Source organism: Petaurus breviceps, unplaced genomic scaffold (genome assembly GCF_028583685.1).
Source record: "Petaurus breviceps papuanus isolate PSGF00001 unplaced genomic scaffold, PetGlider_PUasm1.0 176, whole genome shotgun sequence".
Lineage (NCBI taxonomy): Eukaryota > Metazoa > Chordata > Mammalia > Diprotodontia > Petauridae > Petaurus > Petaurus breviceps.
The window spans coordinates 13,556,155-13,574,633 of record NW_027185771.1 but is presented as its reverse complement, the minus strand read 5'-3'; the positions used below and the strand labels follow the sequence as shown (position 1 = coordinate 13,574,633).

General features: G+C 42.1%; 1 protein-coding gene across 1 annotated transcript in view; it reads left to right on the top strand.

Annotated features, from left to right (window-relative positions):
* Positions 1-18,479, top strand: part of ATP2C2 (ATPase secretory pathway Ca2+ transporting 2) — a 116,898-nt gene that overhangs the window by 58,615 nt on the left and 39,804 nt on the right. The window contains exons 7-13 of the mRNA XM_069085645.1: positions 3,918-4,026; positions 7,535-7,684; positions 7,762-7,830; positions 9,591-9,666; positions 11,894-11,960; positions 16,870-16,994; positions 17,281-17,378. Coding sequence (XP_068941746.1) covers positions 3,918-4,026; positions 7,535-7,684; positions 7,762-7,830; positions 9,591-9,666; positions 11,894-11,960; positions 16,870-16,994; positions 17,281-17,378 — 694 coding nt within the window. The remainder of the gene's footprint in view (positions 1-3,917; positions 4,027-7,534; positions 7,685-7,761; positions 7,831-9,590; positions 9,667-11,893; positions 11,961-16,869; positions 16,995-17,280; positions 17,379-18,479) is intronic.

Sequence of the window (18,479 nt, the reverse complement as noted above, 5' to 3'; positions counted from 1 at the left end):
ATCAAAACATGGAACCAGAAGAAGACAAAAAAGTCAAAACTCCTGCATCAAAAGCTTCCAAGAAAAATATGAATTGATTACAGGCCATGGAGGAGCTCAAGAAGGATTTTGAAAATAAATAAGAGAAGTGGAGGAAAAATTGGGAAGAGAAATGAGAATAATGCAAGAAAATCATGAAAAGCAAGCCAACAGCCTGCTAAGGGAGACCCCAAAAAAATAATGAAGAAAAGAATGCCTTAAAAAATAGACTAACTCAAATAGCAAAAGAGGTCCAAAAAGCCAATGGTGAGATGCCTTAAAAAGCCAAATTGCCCAGATGGAAAAGGAATTTCAAAAACTCACTGAAGATTAGATTACAGCAAATTAGATTGGAGCAAATGGAAGCTAATGACTTTATGAGAAATTAAGATACTATAAAACAGATCCAAACAAATGAAAAAATAGAAGGCAATGTGAAATCTCACTGGAAAAACCACTGACCTGGAAAATATATCCAGGAGAGATAATTTAAAAATTATTGGACTACCTGAAAGCCATGATCAAAAAAAAGCCTAGAAATCATTCTTCAAGAAATTCCCAAGGAAAATTGCCTGGATATTCTAGAAGCAGAGGGCAAAATGGAAATGGAAAGAATTCATCAATTGCCTCTTGAAAAAGATCCCAAAAAGAGAACTCCTAGGAATATCATAGCCAAATTCCAGAGTTCACAGGTCAAGGAGAAAATATTACAAGCTGACAGGAAGAAGCAATTTGAGTATTGTGGAAACATAATCAGGATAAGACAAGATCCAGCAGCTTCTACATTAAGGGATTGAAGGGCTTGAAATATGATATTCCAGAGGTCAAAGGAGCTATGATTAAAACCAAGAATCACCTACCCAGCAAAACTGAGTATAATGCTTCAGGAGAAAATATGTTCATTGAATGAAATAGAGGACTTTCAAGTATTCTTGATAAAAAACCCAGAGCTGAACAGAAAATTTGACTTTGAAATACAAGAAGCAAGAGAAGAATGAGAAGGTAAACAGGAAAAAGAAATTATAAGGAACTTATTAAAGTTGGACTATTTACATTCCTACATGGAAAAACGATCATTGTAACTCATGAGACTTTTCTCAGTATGAGAATAGTTGAAGGGAATATATATGTATATATATGTATGTGTACATGCATACATATGGATGTATAGGAGGGTGTATGTGTATATAAATACATATGTGAGTATGTGTATATGTGTGTACCTGTATACATAGACAGAGGGCACAGGATCAGTTGAATAGGAAGGGATGATATCTGAAAAATAAAATTAAGAGATGTGAGAGGAATATAATGGGAGAAAGAGAAAGGGAGAGATAGAATAGGGTAAATTTATCTCATATAAAAGAGGCAAGAGAAAGCTGTTAAAATGGAAGGGAAGAGCAGGAAGGTGAAAGGGTCAACCTCACTCATTGAATTTGGCTTAAGGAGGAAATAACATACACACTCAGTTGGTTATCTTACCCTACAGGAAAGTAGGGGGGGGATAAAAGGGGGTATGATAGAAGGGAGGGTAGATTGGGGGACAGGGTAGTTAGAAGCAACACTTTTGAAAAAGGACAGGGTCAAAGTAGAAAATAGAATAAGTGAGGGGCAGGAAAGGATGGAGGGAAATACAGTTAGTCTTTCAGAATATAACTACTATGGAAACGTTTTGCATAACTACACATGTACAAACTATATCGAATTGCTTGTCTTCCCAGTGGGGGTGGGTGAGGAGGGAAGAAAAGAAAGCATCTGGAAATCAAAGTTTTAAAAACAAATGATAAATTTTTTTTTTACACGCAACTGGGAAATAAGATATATAGGCACTGGGGTATATAAATCCATCTTTGTACTGTAATGCCAAAAAAAGGCAACTTCCCAAGGTTCAGAATACAAGCATAGGTGCTCTCCATTTTATTCAGTGACCAACCAAGAACAGAGAAGATCAAAACATGACATCATTCAAAATACAGCATTTACTAAATGTGATTAAATAATCTCCAAGGACTACCCCACCCCAGGACCTTCCAGTCATTCAATCAATTACAAAGTCCCTGGTCTAAATACTTCTCCACCCCTAGGCTATACCTTCATTTAGTCCACCACAAAGACCCTCTTCTCAAATGGAGATTAGTTTCCAAACATAAGTAAAGTACCTTCATTTGTCAATCACAGAGCACAAAAAGGTCAAAAGTTCCCCACCCCTGGATCTCAATTGAATCTACCCCAGAGTTACATCAAGTTTAAACACAGCACTTAATACCCAAATGGAGGTCTTTTCTTCATCTTGACAGGAGGCAAGTTCTCAGCAATCTTAATTCCTGGGGAGACAAGGCTCAGCAAGGCCACAAGATACATTGCCAGTCCCTTCATCAATTCATCCTCTGTCTGTAGAACAGTCCTAGAACCCCTGAAAACATTAGCAAAACCCTCTCCCAGGATTTCTGTAAACATACAACCAGAAAATCCTTCTTCAGGGCTTCTGAACCAACAGAAAGGTTCCCAGACCCCTGCAACAACAGCACTGTCCTTCACCAGTGGACAGTATTCATTCTGTCTGCAGGACAGTCTCCAGACCCCTGCAACAACAGCACTGTCCTTCACCAGTGGACAGTATTCACTCTCTGTCTGCAGGACAGTCTCAGGGCCTCTTAGCCAAAAGACAGGCTCCAGGACTTCTTCAACAACAGGACTGTCTTTCACCAGTGGACAAATCTGGCAAAACAACATCAAAACAGACAGACAAAGTACCAGCAAAACAACCATGTCTCCTCGGTCCTTGGCAGCTCAGGGGGCAGGTCTCAAAAGTCCAGGGCAATTCAAAGTGGCACTCAGCAATTCTCTCAGTCTCTCTCTCTACCTCCACGAGGTGCTGCTTCCAAAAAAGTTCCTCTGCCTCCCTCTTGTCTCTCCAAATCTATGTCACCAGCTCCTCCCAGTTCAGGACTTTCTTTTCACATCAACAAGTCCATCCCACAGGTGGGATTAACAAGCTCTGGGTTTTAACACAATCAATTTGAAAACCAAGCCAATACAGGGGAATCTTTAATTGCCATTACTATCACAATCTTGACCTACTATAAAGTTAGGGAGTGATGGGGGAGGATATGAGAGAACAGATTGGGGGAAGGGGTATTCAGTAGGCTCTCTATCTTGGGGTGGGGGATAGGGGAAAGACGGGGAGCAAATTTGTAACTCAAAATCTTGTGGAAATGAATGTTTAAAACTAAAAATATATAAATAAAATATTAATTACCAAAAGAAGAAAAAAGTGTGTGCATGTGCATTTTTTTGTGGGTCAGTTGTTTGTGTGTGGTGTAGTGAAAAAAGTTATAGACCTGGAATGAGGACCTGAGTTCAGATTCTGGCCCAGACATGTCCTGGACAATCTTCACTTTTTTTTTTAAGCAATTGGGATTAAGTAACTTGCTCAAGGTTACACGGCCAGGTGTTTCTGGGTGGGTGCTAAGTGTCTGAGCCTGGATTCGATCCCCAGGTCATCCCAACACTGGAGCCAGTGCTCTTACTTGCTGTGCTACCTGGCCGCCCCAATCTTCACTTTTTTGATCTTTAAAATGGAGATAATATTTGTGCTGTATATCTCCCAGGGTTGTCATGAAAAAGGCACTTTGTCAATCTTAAATCAGTGTTATTTGAATAGAGCAGTTGTATCTTTTTTTTCCCCTTCAGAATAAATTTTATCTAACAGAAATGCCTTTGTCACAAATAAGAAAATGTTGATTCTTTGATCTTTCTAACAATGATTAATCCCTAAAGCAAAAAAAAAAAGGCTTGTAATTAAAAGGTGTCTTGTCTCAATGATCTGTTTTTGTGCAGATTTATCATTAGGACACAAGGTACTTTTCTTTCAACATGGATGCTCTTTTTGTTTTCAGCATAAGAGAGGGAAAACTCCAGCATGTGCTTGCCCGAGATCTTGTCCCCGGAGACATTGTGTCTCTTTCAATTGGAGACAGGGTTCCTGCCGACATTCGACTGATAGAGGTGAGGGTGCCCAACTTTGTAGATGTTACAGACTGTACTTTTTGGGTCACTTTCAATTTTGTTGATGTTTCATTTTTATTTTACACACACTTACAGATTCCTCTCACTTTGTAAGAGATCTCTTATAACAAAATCAAGCAGTTAAGTAAAACTTAATCCTGAGACTGCTTCTTTGGGAATCGGAGAAAACAGTGTAAAAACTGAAAGGAGACATATAAATCCTTTGAGAACTTAAAATATATTTTACTAGGTTCAAGTACTTTGGGCTCCATTCATTCAAAATCCATGTTGCTTTTGTTCAATTATGTCTGATTCTCCGTGACCCCGTATGGGGTTTTCTTGGCAAAGATACGGGAAGGGTTTGCCATTTCCTTCTCCAGTTCATTTTACAGATGAGGAAACTGAGGCAAACAGGGTTAAGTGACTAGCCCAGGGTCACCCAGCTAGTAAGTGTCTGAGGCTGCATGAAGATGAGTCTTCCTAATTCTAAGCCTGGTATTCTATATACTGAGCCCAAGAACCTATGCACTCTTACTTTATTCACAATTGAAACAATTATGGTTAATTCCCCAGGCCTCAGCTGATTGGAAGCACCACATCAGAAGGAAAAGGGTATTACTGGGGCCATTTAGTGTAGGGCTGAACAGTCCTATATAGCTCAGTGGTACTTGAGCATCGCCGTATTACAAGGTTATAAATATAATATAATGCCGTATATAACACATTATACTGTATATATAATACATTTACAGATGTCTATGATGTCCTTGTGCCAGAGTAACAGACACTAGCAATATGGTGGACTGTTTTTGAAAGGCTGTCAAACCCTCACCTAGTAAGGAATAATAAATGAAGAGAAGTGAAGACCGATAAATGTGAAAAATGATGATGTCAGTTTTTCTGGCCAAATTGAAATTTCTGAGAGTCTATGATTTTTCAAGGCTTCCGTATGGTATAGATTTTCTTTAGTCAATCAATTAATCAATCAGTAAATATTTATTAAGCACCTATACTATGTGCTGGGCACTGTGCTAAGGTGTGGGGTTACAAAAAGAGGCAAAAGACAGTCCTGCACTGTCTGATGGGAAGGACAACATGCAAACAAATATATACAAGGTGAGCTATTTACAGGACAAATAGGAAATAATTAAAAGGCAAGGCAGTGGAATGAGGAGAGATTGGAGAAGGCTTCCTATAGGCAGTGGGATTTTAATAGGGACTTTAAGGGAAACCAGGGAAGTCATTTGAAGCTCGATGTGACTTTGAGCAAGTCACTTCTCATCTCTGGCACTTACTTTTTGATCTATGAAATTAGGAGGTTAGACCAGATAACATCTACAGCCCCTTCAGCTCTACCATTCTGTCTTAAATCCACTCCCATCTCTGATATCTGTGTTCTAAGCCTCCTTCTGACTTTGACATTCTGGTCAGGAGTAGCTTTAAATATATTTTGAAAACATTCCAGTTTCAAGAAGCCGTATGTTAAACAATCAGCCTTAAAACTGAGATTAACAAAACATTATCTTTTTCACAGTTAAAGACAAAGGACAGGGACCTCAGTCAAATACACTGACATGGTACAACCAGTAAGACCATGTCATGGCTTTCTTTTTCTCTGCCATTTGTGAAATAAAAGGTGACTTGAATTGAATTTGTCGGAACTCCCAGTAATGTTTTGTTTTTGGAGCAGGGAAAATAACTATTTCAGAGCATGGGTTTGACAAAGCAAGTTTGTTTCTTTGTGTTTGGCTGAGGGAGAAAATGGCTAGAAATTCTTTTCTGCCGTCCACCTCCCTCATACCCTGCCTTTAGAAGTTCCTCCTGCCTGCCATCAGAGCCACAGTGTGACTTGTCTTTCTTGTTGTTCATATGTCTTCTTCCTTCTTTTTGATCACTCCTGCTGATCTCTGTCAACCCCAGCTACCTCCCCCTGACCTCTCATTCTTAAGTCCTGGCTGTCTGGTGTCCATTGCCACTGCTTACGGAGGCTGCTCTCTTGAGTTGAACTCCCTTGGCATTATTAAATACCTTGTATGTGCCAGGTATTGCCAGATTCTTGGAATGCAGAGGCAAACTTGAAGTAGCCCCTGCCCTCAGGTAACTTATATTCTACTGGGAAGTACAACCTGTGACTTCTTTGGGATTGGGAATTCTTGGACAGGAAACATCCTCTATCAGCAACTGTTGCAACTTATAGTCTTAGCGAATTGTCTGGAGGCAGAATGACTTGCACAGGGCTTACCCAGCTGGGATGTGTCAGAGGTCAGGGGCTAAGGCTAGTTTTCTATGCCATGTGGCCTTTCTAGCATCCTGCATGGAGACAGATCAGTTCAAAGTAATGTAGAGAGAAAGGGAGGCTTACAGCTCTGCTAATTCTTTCCTAGCTTGCCATCGGAGATGGGGAGTGGGGTGGGGAGGAAGACAGACAGAGAGAGAAGAGAGAGAATAAGAGGGGAGGATGAGAGAGGTAAACAGAGACAGAGGCAGAAAATGAGGGGAAAATAGAGGGAAGGAGAGAGAAGGGAGAGACAGAATGAGAGAGACAAAGAAAGAAAAGAAGAGAGGAGGAGAGAGAAAAAGATTGGGAAAGGGGGGAAGGAGAGAGAGAATGAGAGAGACAGACAAAAGGAGAGAGGAGAGAAGAGGAGAGGGAGAAGAGAAGAGGAAGAGGAGGAAGACAGGGAAAAGGAGAGAGAAACAGAGGCAGAGAAGCAGTGTAGAGGGGCAAGGAGGAGAGAGAGAGAGAGAGGGAGAACACTAAGCATGGTAGAAAGGGGGGTAGCAATCAGCAAAGGTTTTGTGTAGGTCTCGAGCTGAGCCTTGAAGGAAGCTATGAATTCTAAGAGACAGAGATGAGGAGTGGGGTCTCCCAGGCATGGAGGACAGCCAGCCTACAGAGATAGGAGACAAAGTGTGGTGTAGAGGGAACAGCCAGATTGTCTGAAATGTAGGGTATGTGAAGCGGCATAATTTAATTAAGACGGAGAGGAAGGTCACCAATTCCTCATCATCTGTCACAGCTCAGGGAAGATGCCAGCTCTGGTGTTCTTTTGGTACAATCACATGGCTTCAGAGAAATAATAATTATATCATCACTCCGATTTATGTTGTACTTTTCAGATTGCAAGGCCCTTTCCTCATAAGTAAGCTATGAAGTAGATAGTGTAAATATTATCATTCCCACTTTTTAGATGAAATAGAGGATATAGTTAGAGGCTTGTATTGGAAATCCAACTTTCTCACTTATTTGCTGCATGATCTTGACCCTGTGACTTCCCCTCCCTCAAGACTCAGTTTCCTTATCTGTAAAATAATGAGGTTGTTGCAGATGACCTTTATAATATTTTCATCATCAAATGAATTTGGAGATGTGTTGTCTTCCTCCCCACCCCCAGCATCTATGAGTGTCTTGTTTTATAACCACCAAAGGCTTAAATACCGTTCTGTAAAATCAAAGCAGCTAATGTATGTTGGGTGAAATGATCTTTTCTTTCTCCTTTTAACTTAGGTGACAGAGCTCTTGGTTGATGAGTCTAGTTTTACTGGAGAAGCTGAACCTTGCATCAAAACTGACGGCCCCTTGTCAGGGGGAGGGGACCTGACGTCACTGAACAACATTGTGTTCATGGGAACCCTAGTCCAGTATGGAAAAGGGAGGGTAAGTCTACTTGACATAGTTTGACCCATCTCTCCTAAAAACTGTTCATAGTTACTGTTTTCATTTCTTTAATACAGGGAGTAGTGATTGGAACTGGAGAAAAATCCCAGTTTGGAGAAGTGTTCAAAATGATGCAAGCTGAAGAGGTGAGAAGAGGGTAGGGATGTATCATCTGATGATTTGTTGAAGGACTGGTCCCAAGGTGAAATGGGCTGCTTCAGAAGATGATGAGTTCCCAATCACTGGAGGCCTTCAGGGAGGGAGGAAGGGAAGAAAACCAGCATTTATTAAGTACCTGCTGTATGCCAGGGACTGGCAGGTGGATGCTATTATGAGCCCCATTTTACAGCTGAGGAAATAGAGGCAGGGAGAGTTTAAGAGATTTGTCCAAGGTTCCAGAGCTAGGAAGTATCTGAGGCAATAGTTGAATTAGGGTCATCCTTACTCCAGGTCCAATGCTTTATCTAATGTGCCACCCAGCTGTCCAGGTACCTTCAGGTAAAGGATGAGTGACTGCAGATTAGAAACGTTGCAGAGAAATTTCTTACCCGTGTACTGTTTGGACTAGATAATCTCTGAGCTCTTCCATGTCTGAGAATCTGTCATTCTAATTGACTTTAGATTTAGAGAAGAAGAGATTTTGGGAGACACAGCTATTTTCTTCCAATAACAAAGGTGTAGCATGGAGGAAAAAAAGCAGGCTTATTCTGTGTGGCTCCAGAGAGCCAGGCAGCAGGACTAGGACCAAAGTGGAGATATGGAGACAATATAGAGATTGTCCATAATTGTCCAAAGCAGAGATATGGAGACAAGGTGGAGATTGTCCAGAGGAGACATGGAGTATGTCCAAAATTGTCCAAATTGTCCAAAGGAGATATGGAGACAAAGTGGAGATTGGAGTATGTCCATAATTGTCCAAATTGTCCAAAGGAGATATGGAGACAAGGTGGAGATTGGAGTATGTCCATAATTGTCCAAAGTGGAGAAATGGAGACAATATTGAGATTCTCCAAAATATGGAGATAAAATGCAGTTCAGTGAGGATGAATTTTCTAACTCTTAAAATAGTCTAGCTGCCTCAGGAGATACTGAGATCTGCTTTACTGAAGAGGTTTAACTCAAGGCTGGATGACAATTCCAGTCAATCAGCAAGCATGTAGTAAGCACCTACTATGGGCCAGGTATAGCATGGGCCTGTCCAGGTCTGAGGATACAAATCAAAATTGACACAGTCCCTGCCTTTCCTTAATGAAGTTAGATTCTGATGGGAAGAGATATCATACTCACAGGCGAGCATAAGGAAAAATTGGAGGTATACAGGATAGATATACTCATCTTCCTGCTGCTGAAACCTTAGACCCTCCCCTGAGAGGCCAGGCTCTCATGGATGAGCTTTCAGCTTGTCCCCAGTCAGACCTCCATGCCACTTCCCAGTGTGATGCATGATCTCTGCCCTCAAGGTCCCCTTTATTTGTACTATTCCCCTATTAGAATATGAGCTTCTTGAGGGCAGGGATTATCTTCCTTTATATATTTGTATCATCAGTACTTAGCACAGCATCTCTCTCATAAGAAGCACTTACTCCATACTCAGTCCACTTAGGGTGGTTGTGGCATGAGAAGAAAGAAGGGGTTGGGGGCAAGAGACATGGAAGTGAATCAGTAAGAGTTGACAACTTACAGGATCCATGAGATGGGGGAAGAGCAAGGAGCTGAGGATGATTTTAATGTTGCAAACAGGGGTGGGTAGGAGAATGGTGGTGCCCTCTACACAAGGAAGGAAGGTGGGAGGGTGATCAGGTTGCTGAGGAATTGTAGAATCGTAAAATTGTCCAGTTCTAAGATTCTTTGAAAAGGCCTATTACAGTTGTTACTACATGAAGCTGACTATTTTTTACCCCACCAGACTCCCAAAACTCCCTTACAGAAAAGCATGGACAAACTGGGCAAGCAACTCACACTCTTCTCATTTGGCATAATTGGTGAGTTGATGATTGTTCACACTCTAGCTTTATTGGTTGGGGAGCTGGCCTAAAAAACCCTTAACAATCCTTCTGACTCTAAAAATGCTTCAGTCCTATTGGGAAAATAGACCCTTTCTCTTCATGGCATCTCTTTGGCCTTGGTTTTCTACTCTAGCCAGAGATTTGGAATTAAATTCTGTTTCTTAGTCGTGTTTTAAACTACACCTGGTATACCAAGGACTGAAGGTGTACGGAGAAGGAGTGGCTGTTGCAAACTGGCCCCTCATCTTACAGAGGTGGCAGCTGAGACTGTAAAGGGGGATGGGACTTGCCTGAGGTTACTGAATGAATGAATTACAGATCTGGAACGAGAATGCTGATCTCCTGGTTCTCATCAATCAAACAATAAGCCATAAGCACATATTAATCATCCAGCAGTGTGCTAGGAGCTGGGGTCCCTCCCCTGCCAGTAAGGAGTTGTCTACCATTTCTTTCCTCTGGTAGCACTGGACACCCTTGTCTAGCTGTTTACTCCCAGTGAATTTTATGTATAACTAAAGCTTTGACATGGTAGATGCTTTTAATAAATGTTTATTGACTGACCAACTGATCTTTAAGGTTTAGGAGGCATTTTCTTTACAACAATACTCCCAGGTATGGTCACAAATTCAAAGCTGAATGGGGCCCTAGAGACCATTTAATCACAAGTACCTTATCTTACAGATGAAAAAGTTTGATCCCCAGGGGAAGAAAGCCACTTGATGGAGACTGCATTGCTAATTAGTGACCTACCAGCGACTTAAAGCCATCCAGCCTTCTTCCTACCATATCTTCCCTAGAAAATAACACTTATTGGCATCTAAGCCTTCCTGATAGGATATTGATTGAACTGGTTGACTTTCATCTCAATGTAACACATGAGTTTTCACAACATTTCTGCCACTTTCGTTTACATGATAGCCACACCATGAGGAGGGTGCGTTGGCATATCCAAAGCCTGAGTCATAGCCAGGTGAATACCTTGCTACTAGATCTCCAGCTACAGAACATGCTTCAAGCAGCCTCTGAGGTCCCTGCCAGCTATGGGGCCAATGATTCTATGCCTGGAAAGGGCTGAAAAAATACTGGTTGCAAAATTCCACTTTGATGCCAACAAGGCTATTCCTGAAATATTTAACAGGCTGTTATTGCTATTATTCATCCACTAACGCCCCCCTCCCCCCACCCCCTTGGTGGCTCATTTTCATGCAGAGGCAAGTCTGGTTGCCCAAAGTATAGCCCAAGCTCTGGCTTATCCTCCTGAGTTAAGGCTGCCTTCATCAGCAGAGGATTTGGCCAGAAAAGGGCAAAATTGTCTGTCACATGAACTAATGAAACTATCTGCTGAGGTGCAGAAGGAGTCATAGTCTTCACTGGTGAAGGAGAGCACCCATGCTGATGGGTTCATGAAGTACTGAAGGGGAAATAGTCTATAATTTTATAATATTAGGCCCAGAGAAGTTAATACTGGCCCATGGTCACACAGCTAGTAAGTCTCACAGAAGGGATGGGAACCCAGGTTTTTCCTATCAGCACTGCACTACACTGCCATTCTATAAAGCACTATGTAAATATTTGGTATTATTAGGACAAATAGGAAGTGCTTATGGGTTATTATGGTACTGATAATAGAAAACTTTGAATTAATTAGAGAGAAAACTCCATTCCAGTTAAATGCACTGTTAAATAATTTTCTTCCCCATGTTACTATTTAATAACTCTTCCTCTACTCCCCCCATCTCAAAAAAGGAGGGGGAGGAGTGTGTGCCTCCCCTGCCCTTGAACATCATATCACTTGAAGACATGATTTTGTCAGTGAGGGTGGTCCTTGCACTGGTCCACAACCAGGTCCCCAGTGGATAATGTTCTAAGCTGCTGTCACCACAGGCTTCCATCATCTCATCTGGTAGCCAGCCCTCTGGTGATGAACCCGCCTTGAAGCTTTCCCATAAAGATGGCAGCTGATTATACTTGTTTTATGCACAGCCAGTGACCTCCTAGTTAAGAGAATGTGGGCCATGTCTTCAGCATAGCAGATGGAGAAGACAATATGTTACAAAGCACTTGTGTGTGTGTGTGTGTGTCCATGTCTGTGTGTGTGTGTGTCCGTGTGTCTGTGTGTCCATGTCCTCAAGGAAATGCATTTGAAAACACTGCTGCAGCTGTTAGAGAATGTTCCCTCTAATCTCCTCTTTTAATCTCCCAGGTTTAATCATGCTGATTGGCTGGCTTCAAGGGAAACAGATTCTCAGTATGTTCACTATCGGGGTGAGGTAGGTAAGAGGCTGCCCCTTGGTGGCAGCCTGAAAGGCTGAAGACCTCGGAGGTGTTGGACTCATCCCTCTAGTCCTGCTCTCCTGTAGGAAGAGCACTCATGGGGCTTCCTCTTCCCATGCTGCCCTCCATTTGACTCCTTCCTAATGTGCTATTCAGCTCAATAAACATTATTAAGTGCTGACAGTGCTTCGGAGAAAAGGACCCAGAATAATACACCACCAAAGGCTCAAGGAGCATAAAGGGAGAAGGGGAAAGGAGAAAGGAATATGCATTTATTAAGTGCCTACCCAGCCGCTGTGCTAATTAAGCACCTTAAAAATATTAGGTTGGATGATCCTGGGATGATAGGTGCTGTTATGATCTCCATTTTACAGTTGAGGAAACTGAGGCAAAATAGAGGTTAAGTGACTTGCCCAGGGTCACACAGCTAGTAAGTTTCTGAGGCTGAATTGAATTCAAGTTTTCCTGATTCCAGGGGTGTTCTACACACCAAGCCACCTAACTGCCCAGAATAGCTAAATAAAGATCATTTAGTTCAAACCTCTGGTTATACAGAAAAGCAAACTGAAGCCCAGATCCAAGAATAACGACTTACCCCAGATAAGACAGCTCAGTGGCCAAGTAGGGACAAGAATAGAGACTGAGGCATGAGAGGAAGAGAAGGAAAAGAACCCGGGTCCCCAGATCTCCCACACCAGAGCCCTCTCTGGTATGTCCTCCATCTTCTTCCTCGGCGCTTCCATTTCACCAAAACCAAAATGAATGAAAATCCATCATGCCCAGCATCATGGCTAGAAATAGAGATACAAAGGCAAAGGGAGTCCTTGTTATCAATGAGCTCACATTCTAACAATACACATAGGAAAATGGTGACCGGGACTGGGGGTTGTTGATCCAGACAGTCACAGGGATGCTGAGTGGGGTCATATGGTAATGGGTTAGTAAACTCGTTCCAGGAGCAAATGATAAAGTTAATTTGATCCTTTGTTTTAGAGCTGGTGAGAAGGTAGGGAAGGTATGAGAACAGAACACCCAGGCAAGGTGGTTGGGGAAGCAGGGAGTGCTATTGAAGTGAGGCCTATCTGAGGCCTGCTTAAAATAGTGGGGCAGGGGCAACAGTCACTGACCAGGACAGAGAAGATTCCCAACACCAATGTATCATGAATTGCCATGGTCAAAAAGTACAGTGCTTGATGTGGTGGTTAGCCTTTTCCTAACCATCGAGGTTGATCTTCGTATCCCAGAACCAGTGTGTCTCAATGATCTGATAGAACTTGCCAAGCTTTTACTTGATTGTTGGAGCCTTCAAAGGAGCAAAGGAAAAAACACTGGGCTTGGAATCAGGGGGTCTGGGTCTGAATCACCATCAACCACTTATTAAGTGGGTGACCTTGGGCATGTCACTTTTGCTTACTGAAAAATGAGGGGACTATATGGGGATGATAGACATAGAAGGTACATTATTGGCCATCTAAGTCTGACCACCTCGTTTTTCAGATGCACAAATGGAGGCCAAAGGAAATGAAGGGATTTGTTTATTAAAGGTCACACAAGACTGAGGCCAGCTTTGAACCTAGGTCCTCCGATTTCCCATCTTTGGTACCACATTGCCCCTTAGAGACCCTCTCAGGTCTCTTCAGATCCAAAGGTCCTAAGGTAAATGACTTTAAAAGATCTCTAATTTCATTGGTGTGGTCAACCCCTTAGTGGACAATTTGACCCCCCCTCCCCCGCCCCAATTTATCACCTGGTAGCCAACTTTCCATTGGTAAAAAGTAGATAATACCAAAGGAACTAAGACCACACTGCAAAGAATTTCAGCAGCTAATCTCCCGGCGCTTAGGGAAAAGAAAGAAAGCAGCTGTCTTCTCCCCCTTGCAGGGGCCTGAGAGAATGAACTGAGATGGCAGGGGAGTGGGAGGACAAGAGGAAGGAGAATGCAGAGAACCTCTTGGGTGCTGTCTAGGAAGTGTTTGTTGTGCCAAAACATAATATAGCAATTAAAAGTGCATTGTCTGTTTTTTTTTTTCTTTTAAAAAAATATCTTAAAAAGAGGATCCAGCTGGGATGTTGATAAATGACATGTGCCTGCACCATCTCAGAAAAGATGACCACTTTTTGTAGTGTAATAGAGTAATAGCCACAGCAATCTTTCAGAAGCAAATAAGTAGTCAAGAAATCCTAATCCTATTCATTCTATTATTTATTTGTAATAGCATTTACTATATGGCAGGTGCCATGCTAAGTGCTTTACAAGCATTATCTTTTTTGTTCCTCTGCCATAATTATCCCCGTTTTGTGGATGAGAAACTGAGGCAGAGAGAGGTCAAGTGACTGGGCCAGAGTCACACAGTTAGGAAGTATCTGAGGTTGGATTTGAACTCAGATCTTTCTGACGTGGTCCTGGGCTCTATCTGGCCCACCAGGCTGCATCACTAGAGAACAGGTTGGAAACTCAGGGCTCACGTGAAAGGCCTAGCCTGGAGACAAACAGCTGAGGATTGTCAGCTTTAGGTAGATAATAACTGACTGCTGTGTGAGTGGGTGAACTTCCTGAGAGAGAGGGAAAAGGACAGAAGGGGAAGTGGAAGGGAATTCCCACTACTAGAGGTTGAGAGGACAAAGGGCAGCCTCTCAAGAAGACACAGGAAGGATTTTTTTTTTTTTTAGTCACTAGTTTTCTGATGAGATAGAGAGAGAAGTAAACAAAGTCCTGTTCTTTAACAAGTTCAATTCATTAAGATTTATTAAGCAGGGGTGGCTAGGTGGCACAGTGAATAGAGCACCAGCCCTGGGGTCAGGAGGACCTGAGTTCAAATTCAGCCTCAGACACTTAACACTTACCAGCCAAGTGACCTTGGGCAAGTTACTTAACCCAAACTGCCCTGCCTTCCCCCCTCCAAAAAAGCAAAAAAAAAAAAAAAAAAAATTTATTAAACACTTACTAAGGTTTATTAAGCACTTATTGTGTGTCAGTGGATACAAAGACAAAATGACAGACCCTGCCCTCAAGGATCCTCTGTTCCAGTCAATGACTAGTGGCTTTGAAGGGAGCCTGGAGTGGTTTTTGTTCTATTTTTCACTGCTATATCCTAGTATACCCTATTAATATACCCTTTCCGCCCAATTTGAAAAAAGGGGTGGTAAACCTTGTTAATCATCTGTAAATGTTAGCTTTAGCAATCTTATCAGCCTTTTAGAAGACTAAAAATTATTCACCTTGCCATAGAAATACAGGGCCAGGCCCCATGATCAAATACAGTAATACAGGATTGTATTACAGTACAAATACAGTAATACAGATTGGTAGTAAACGGTTTATATTACATGTAGTTAAGTGTCTTATTGTCTCCCAGGGTAAAGGATCGCCATTCACATGGCATTGGGTAATGCTGAGGAACAAAGGACGTTGGATGGGCCTCTTCTTCTAGATAATATTTCATTTAAATTCCTCCCCTGCCACCCCTCAAGACAGATGACTCTCTGAGGCAGCCTGGGAGTGGAGAGTGGCAGGTCTCAGTCACCAGTTAACCTGGGGCACGTTTCCTTCTCAGTAAACAAGAGTATTGGTCAAGATGGTCTCTGAGGTCCTTCCTGACTACAGTTTTATGACCTGTTCTCATCTAGTGCCATCTTTTCCCTATTTTTCAAAGCCCTTTAGTTCAGAAACATTGTGTGAGTGAGTGCTGTGTGCTGGCGTTTCAAAGACAAAACCAAAGCTGTCTGCCATCATTGATAATAATAGCTAGCATTTCTATAGCACTTTAAGTTTTACAAAGGGCTTTATAAATGTTGTCTCTTTTTCTCTCTCCCCCCTTTTCCTCTTCCTCTTCCTCTTCCTCTCCTCATCTCTCATCCTCCTCCCCTTTCCCCCTCTTCCTCCTTCTCTCCTCCAGATATATAAAAGTACAGATACATACATACGCATACATACATATCTGTATCTATCCGTCTAATTTTTCTGAATTGAGCTAGGCTGCCCCTCAGATAGCAATCACACACTTTTCCACCCTTTTGAGCTCTGCCAGAATTGGCCTTTCCTGTGTACTGACCTAGGCTTCAAGAGTTGACAGTCACATCCACCCCATGATGAAGCATCAGAAGAGGATGTTAGGGAAGGAGAAGAAAGAGCACCACCAGAATAAAGTAAAGGGTCAGCCTCAGAATCAGGAAAACCTGGGTTCTAATCCTGCCTCTGACACACACTGGCTGTTTGACCTTGAGCAAGTCATTTTAACCCCTTAGTGCCACTAGCCCTCTAACACGATAAGGTTTATCTTAACCTTAGTCTAACCTAGACAAGTTGCCATCCTGTGTCAGTGAGATGAGTTCTAACTCCAAGTTCATGAGATTGTAGGCGAAGAGTTAGAAGGCACCTCTGAGGCCATTTTGTGAAGTCCAGCCTTTTCATTTTAGAGATAAGGAAATAGAAGCCCAAGGACATTATGACTTCCCCAAAGTCACACAGGTAATAAGCCTCAGTGATAGGAAGACCTGAAATTTGCCATACAGATAAAATCAGTTGAACAAAATCTGTCCAAGAGAAAAATAACACTGATTCACATTTATATGACCCTAAGGTTTACAAAGTGCTTTATGATTTTGTAAGATAGATAATCTAAATATTCACAATGATATGGAAACTGAGGCTTTAAGAAGTCAGGTGACTTGTCCAAGGTCACACTGCTGCTAACTATAGAAGCAGACATGGGGGAGAGTGCAGAATGGGCTCTTAAGGTTTGAGGAATAAAATACAGAAGGGAGAGCAAGGTAGGGGAAATGGAGGCCAAGAGCGCCAAAAGCAAACTTCCCCAACTTCCCAATTCTGTGGGTCCTAGATATGATGAACAGAATCTACAAAACACAGTGACTAAAAGTTGACCCCAATTTACCATTTCAATCCAGCCTGGCTGTGGCTGCCATCCCAGAGGGCCTGCCCATTGTTGTCATGGTGACTTTGGTTCTGGGTGTGCTGAGGATGGCAAAGAAGCGAGTCATTGTGAAGAAGTTGCCCATCGTGGAGACTCTAGGTAAGGTCTCTGCCCACTCCAAAGTCAACATAAATTGTGGCGTGATATAGATTCATTCTTTGAAATGTTGGTCAATGGATTGGCTGATTCTTCTCAAAAGGACAGATAGCTATCAGCCCTTTATTTTGTCAACATACCTCTTAATGAGTGGTTTGACCATGAATATGTGTCTTGTAGAATTTACTGGATGCTTTGGTATCATCTGGATGCCCTTAGGGCATCTTTGTCCTGAGAGTTGTCCAATTATTTACTCTGCAAATTCTGATAAGCAATTTTTTCCCACCAGGTTGCTGCAATGTCATCTGTTCAGATAAGACAGGTACCCTGACGGCCAATGAAATGACAGTAACTCAGCTGGTAACATCTGATGGCCTCCGGGCAGAGGTAAACCTACCATTGATTTACAATAATCCTGCCCATTGCTGTGAGAAGGACTTGATAAGAGGAAGCATGGGAAAGTGAGAAAAGAGCTGGACCTTGAGTCAGAAGGTCTAGATTGGGTCCTTGTCCCTTCCACATCCTTTCTGTGTAACTTTGGATAAATCACTTGACCTCTGGATCTTAGTTTTCTCATTTGTAAAATAAGGATAATACTCATAATTCACAGAGAAGGAGATTTGGGGTATCAAAATGAGGTAATGGCTATGAAATTGCTTTTATTGTAAAGAACTACAGAAAATACATCCATCTCCCAACCCATTCTCAAGTAGCAAGTCGGATCCCCAGATTGAAGCTAGTTCCTGCTCCCCTCAGGGTTCTAGATATAAGTATGAGGGTTTGAGAGGTATGTGTGATTTCCAGCAGTATTGATCATGAGCCCTTATCTAGTGTGTGGTCTGGCTTGCAAAGGCCGCTGAGTAACTCAGTGGATAAAATGTTAGGCCCAGAGACAAGAAGACATGAGTTTAAATATAGCCTCATACACTTACTAGCTCTGTGACCATCTAAACTGGCTGCCTCAGTTTCCTCCTCTGTAAAGTGGAGATAAACCAGAACTTACTTCCCAAGGTTGTTGTGAGAATCAAATGAGATAATATAAATGTGCTCCACACAGTGCCTGGCACGTAGTTGGGGCTGAATTTCCTTTGTTACCTTTCTCCCCCACTGTAGACATGCATCATTCTCCAGTTAATATCTCCCCAATGTCATTGAATCAGTTAATATAAATTTAGCTTTTACAAAGGGACATTTGCTGAGAAATTATAGCAAGAGATGAAATATAATCCCTCACTAAACCAAAAGCAAATTCTGACATCTGGGGAAAGTGGGCTCAAGCTTATAGGGGTTGCTGCCAATGTTGCCAATGCCAAGTTCAGTTCTGGATGTGGCAAGGCCAGTGGGCTGGTGGTTTACTTGCTTTCAGGAAATTGTGCCTTAGCTTCCAGGTCGTGCTGGGCTGTGGTCCTCACTGGATTCAGCTACTGCTGTTACCAGCTCAGCTTGCTTAGGGGACATCTGAAGGTTTCTTTTTTCTTTTCTTTTTTT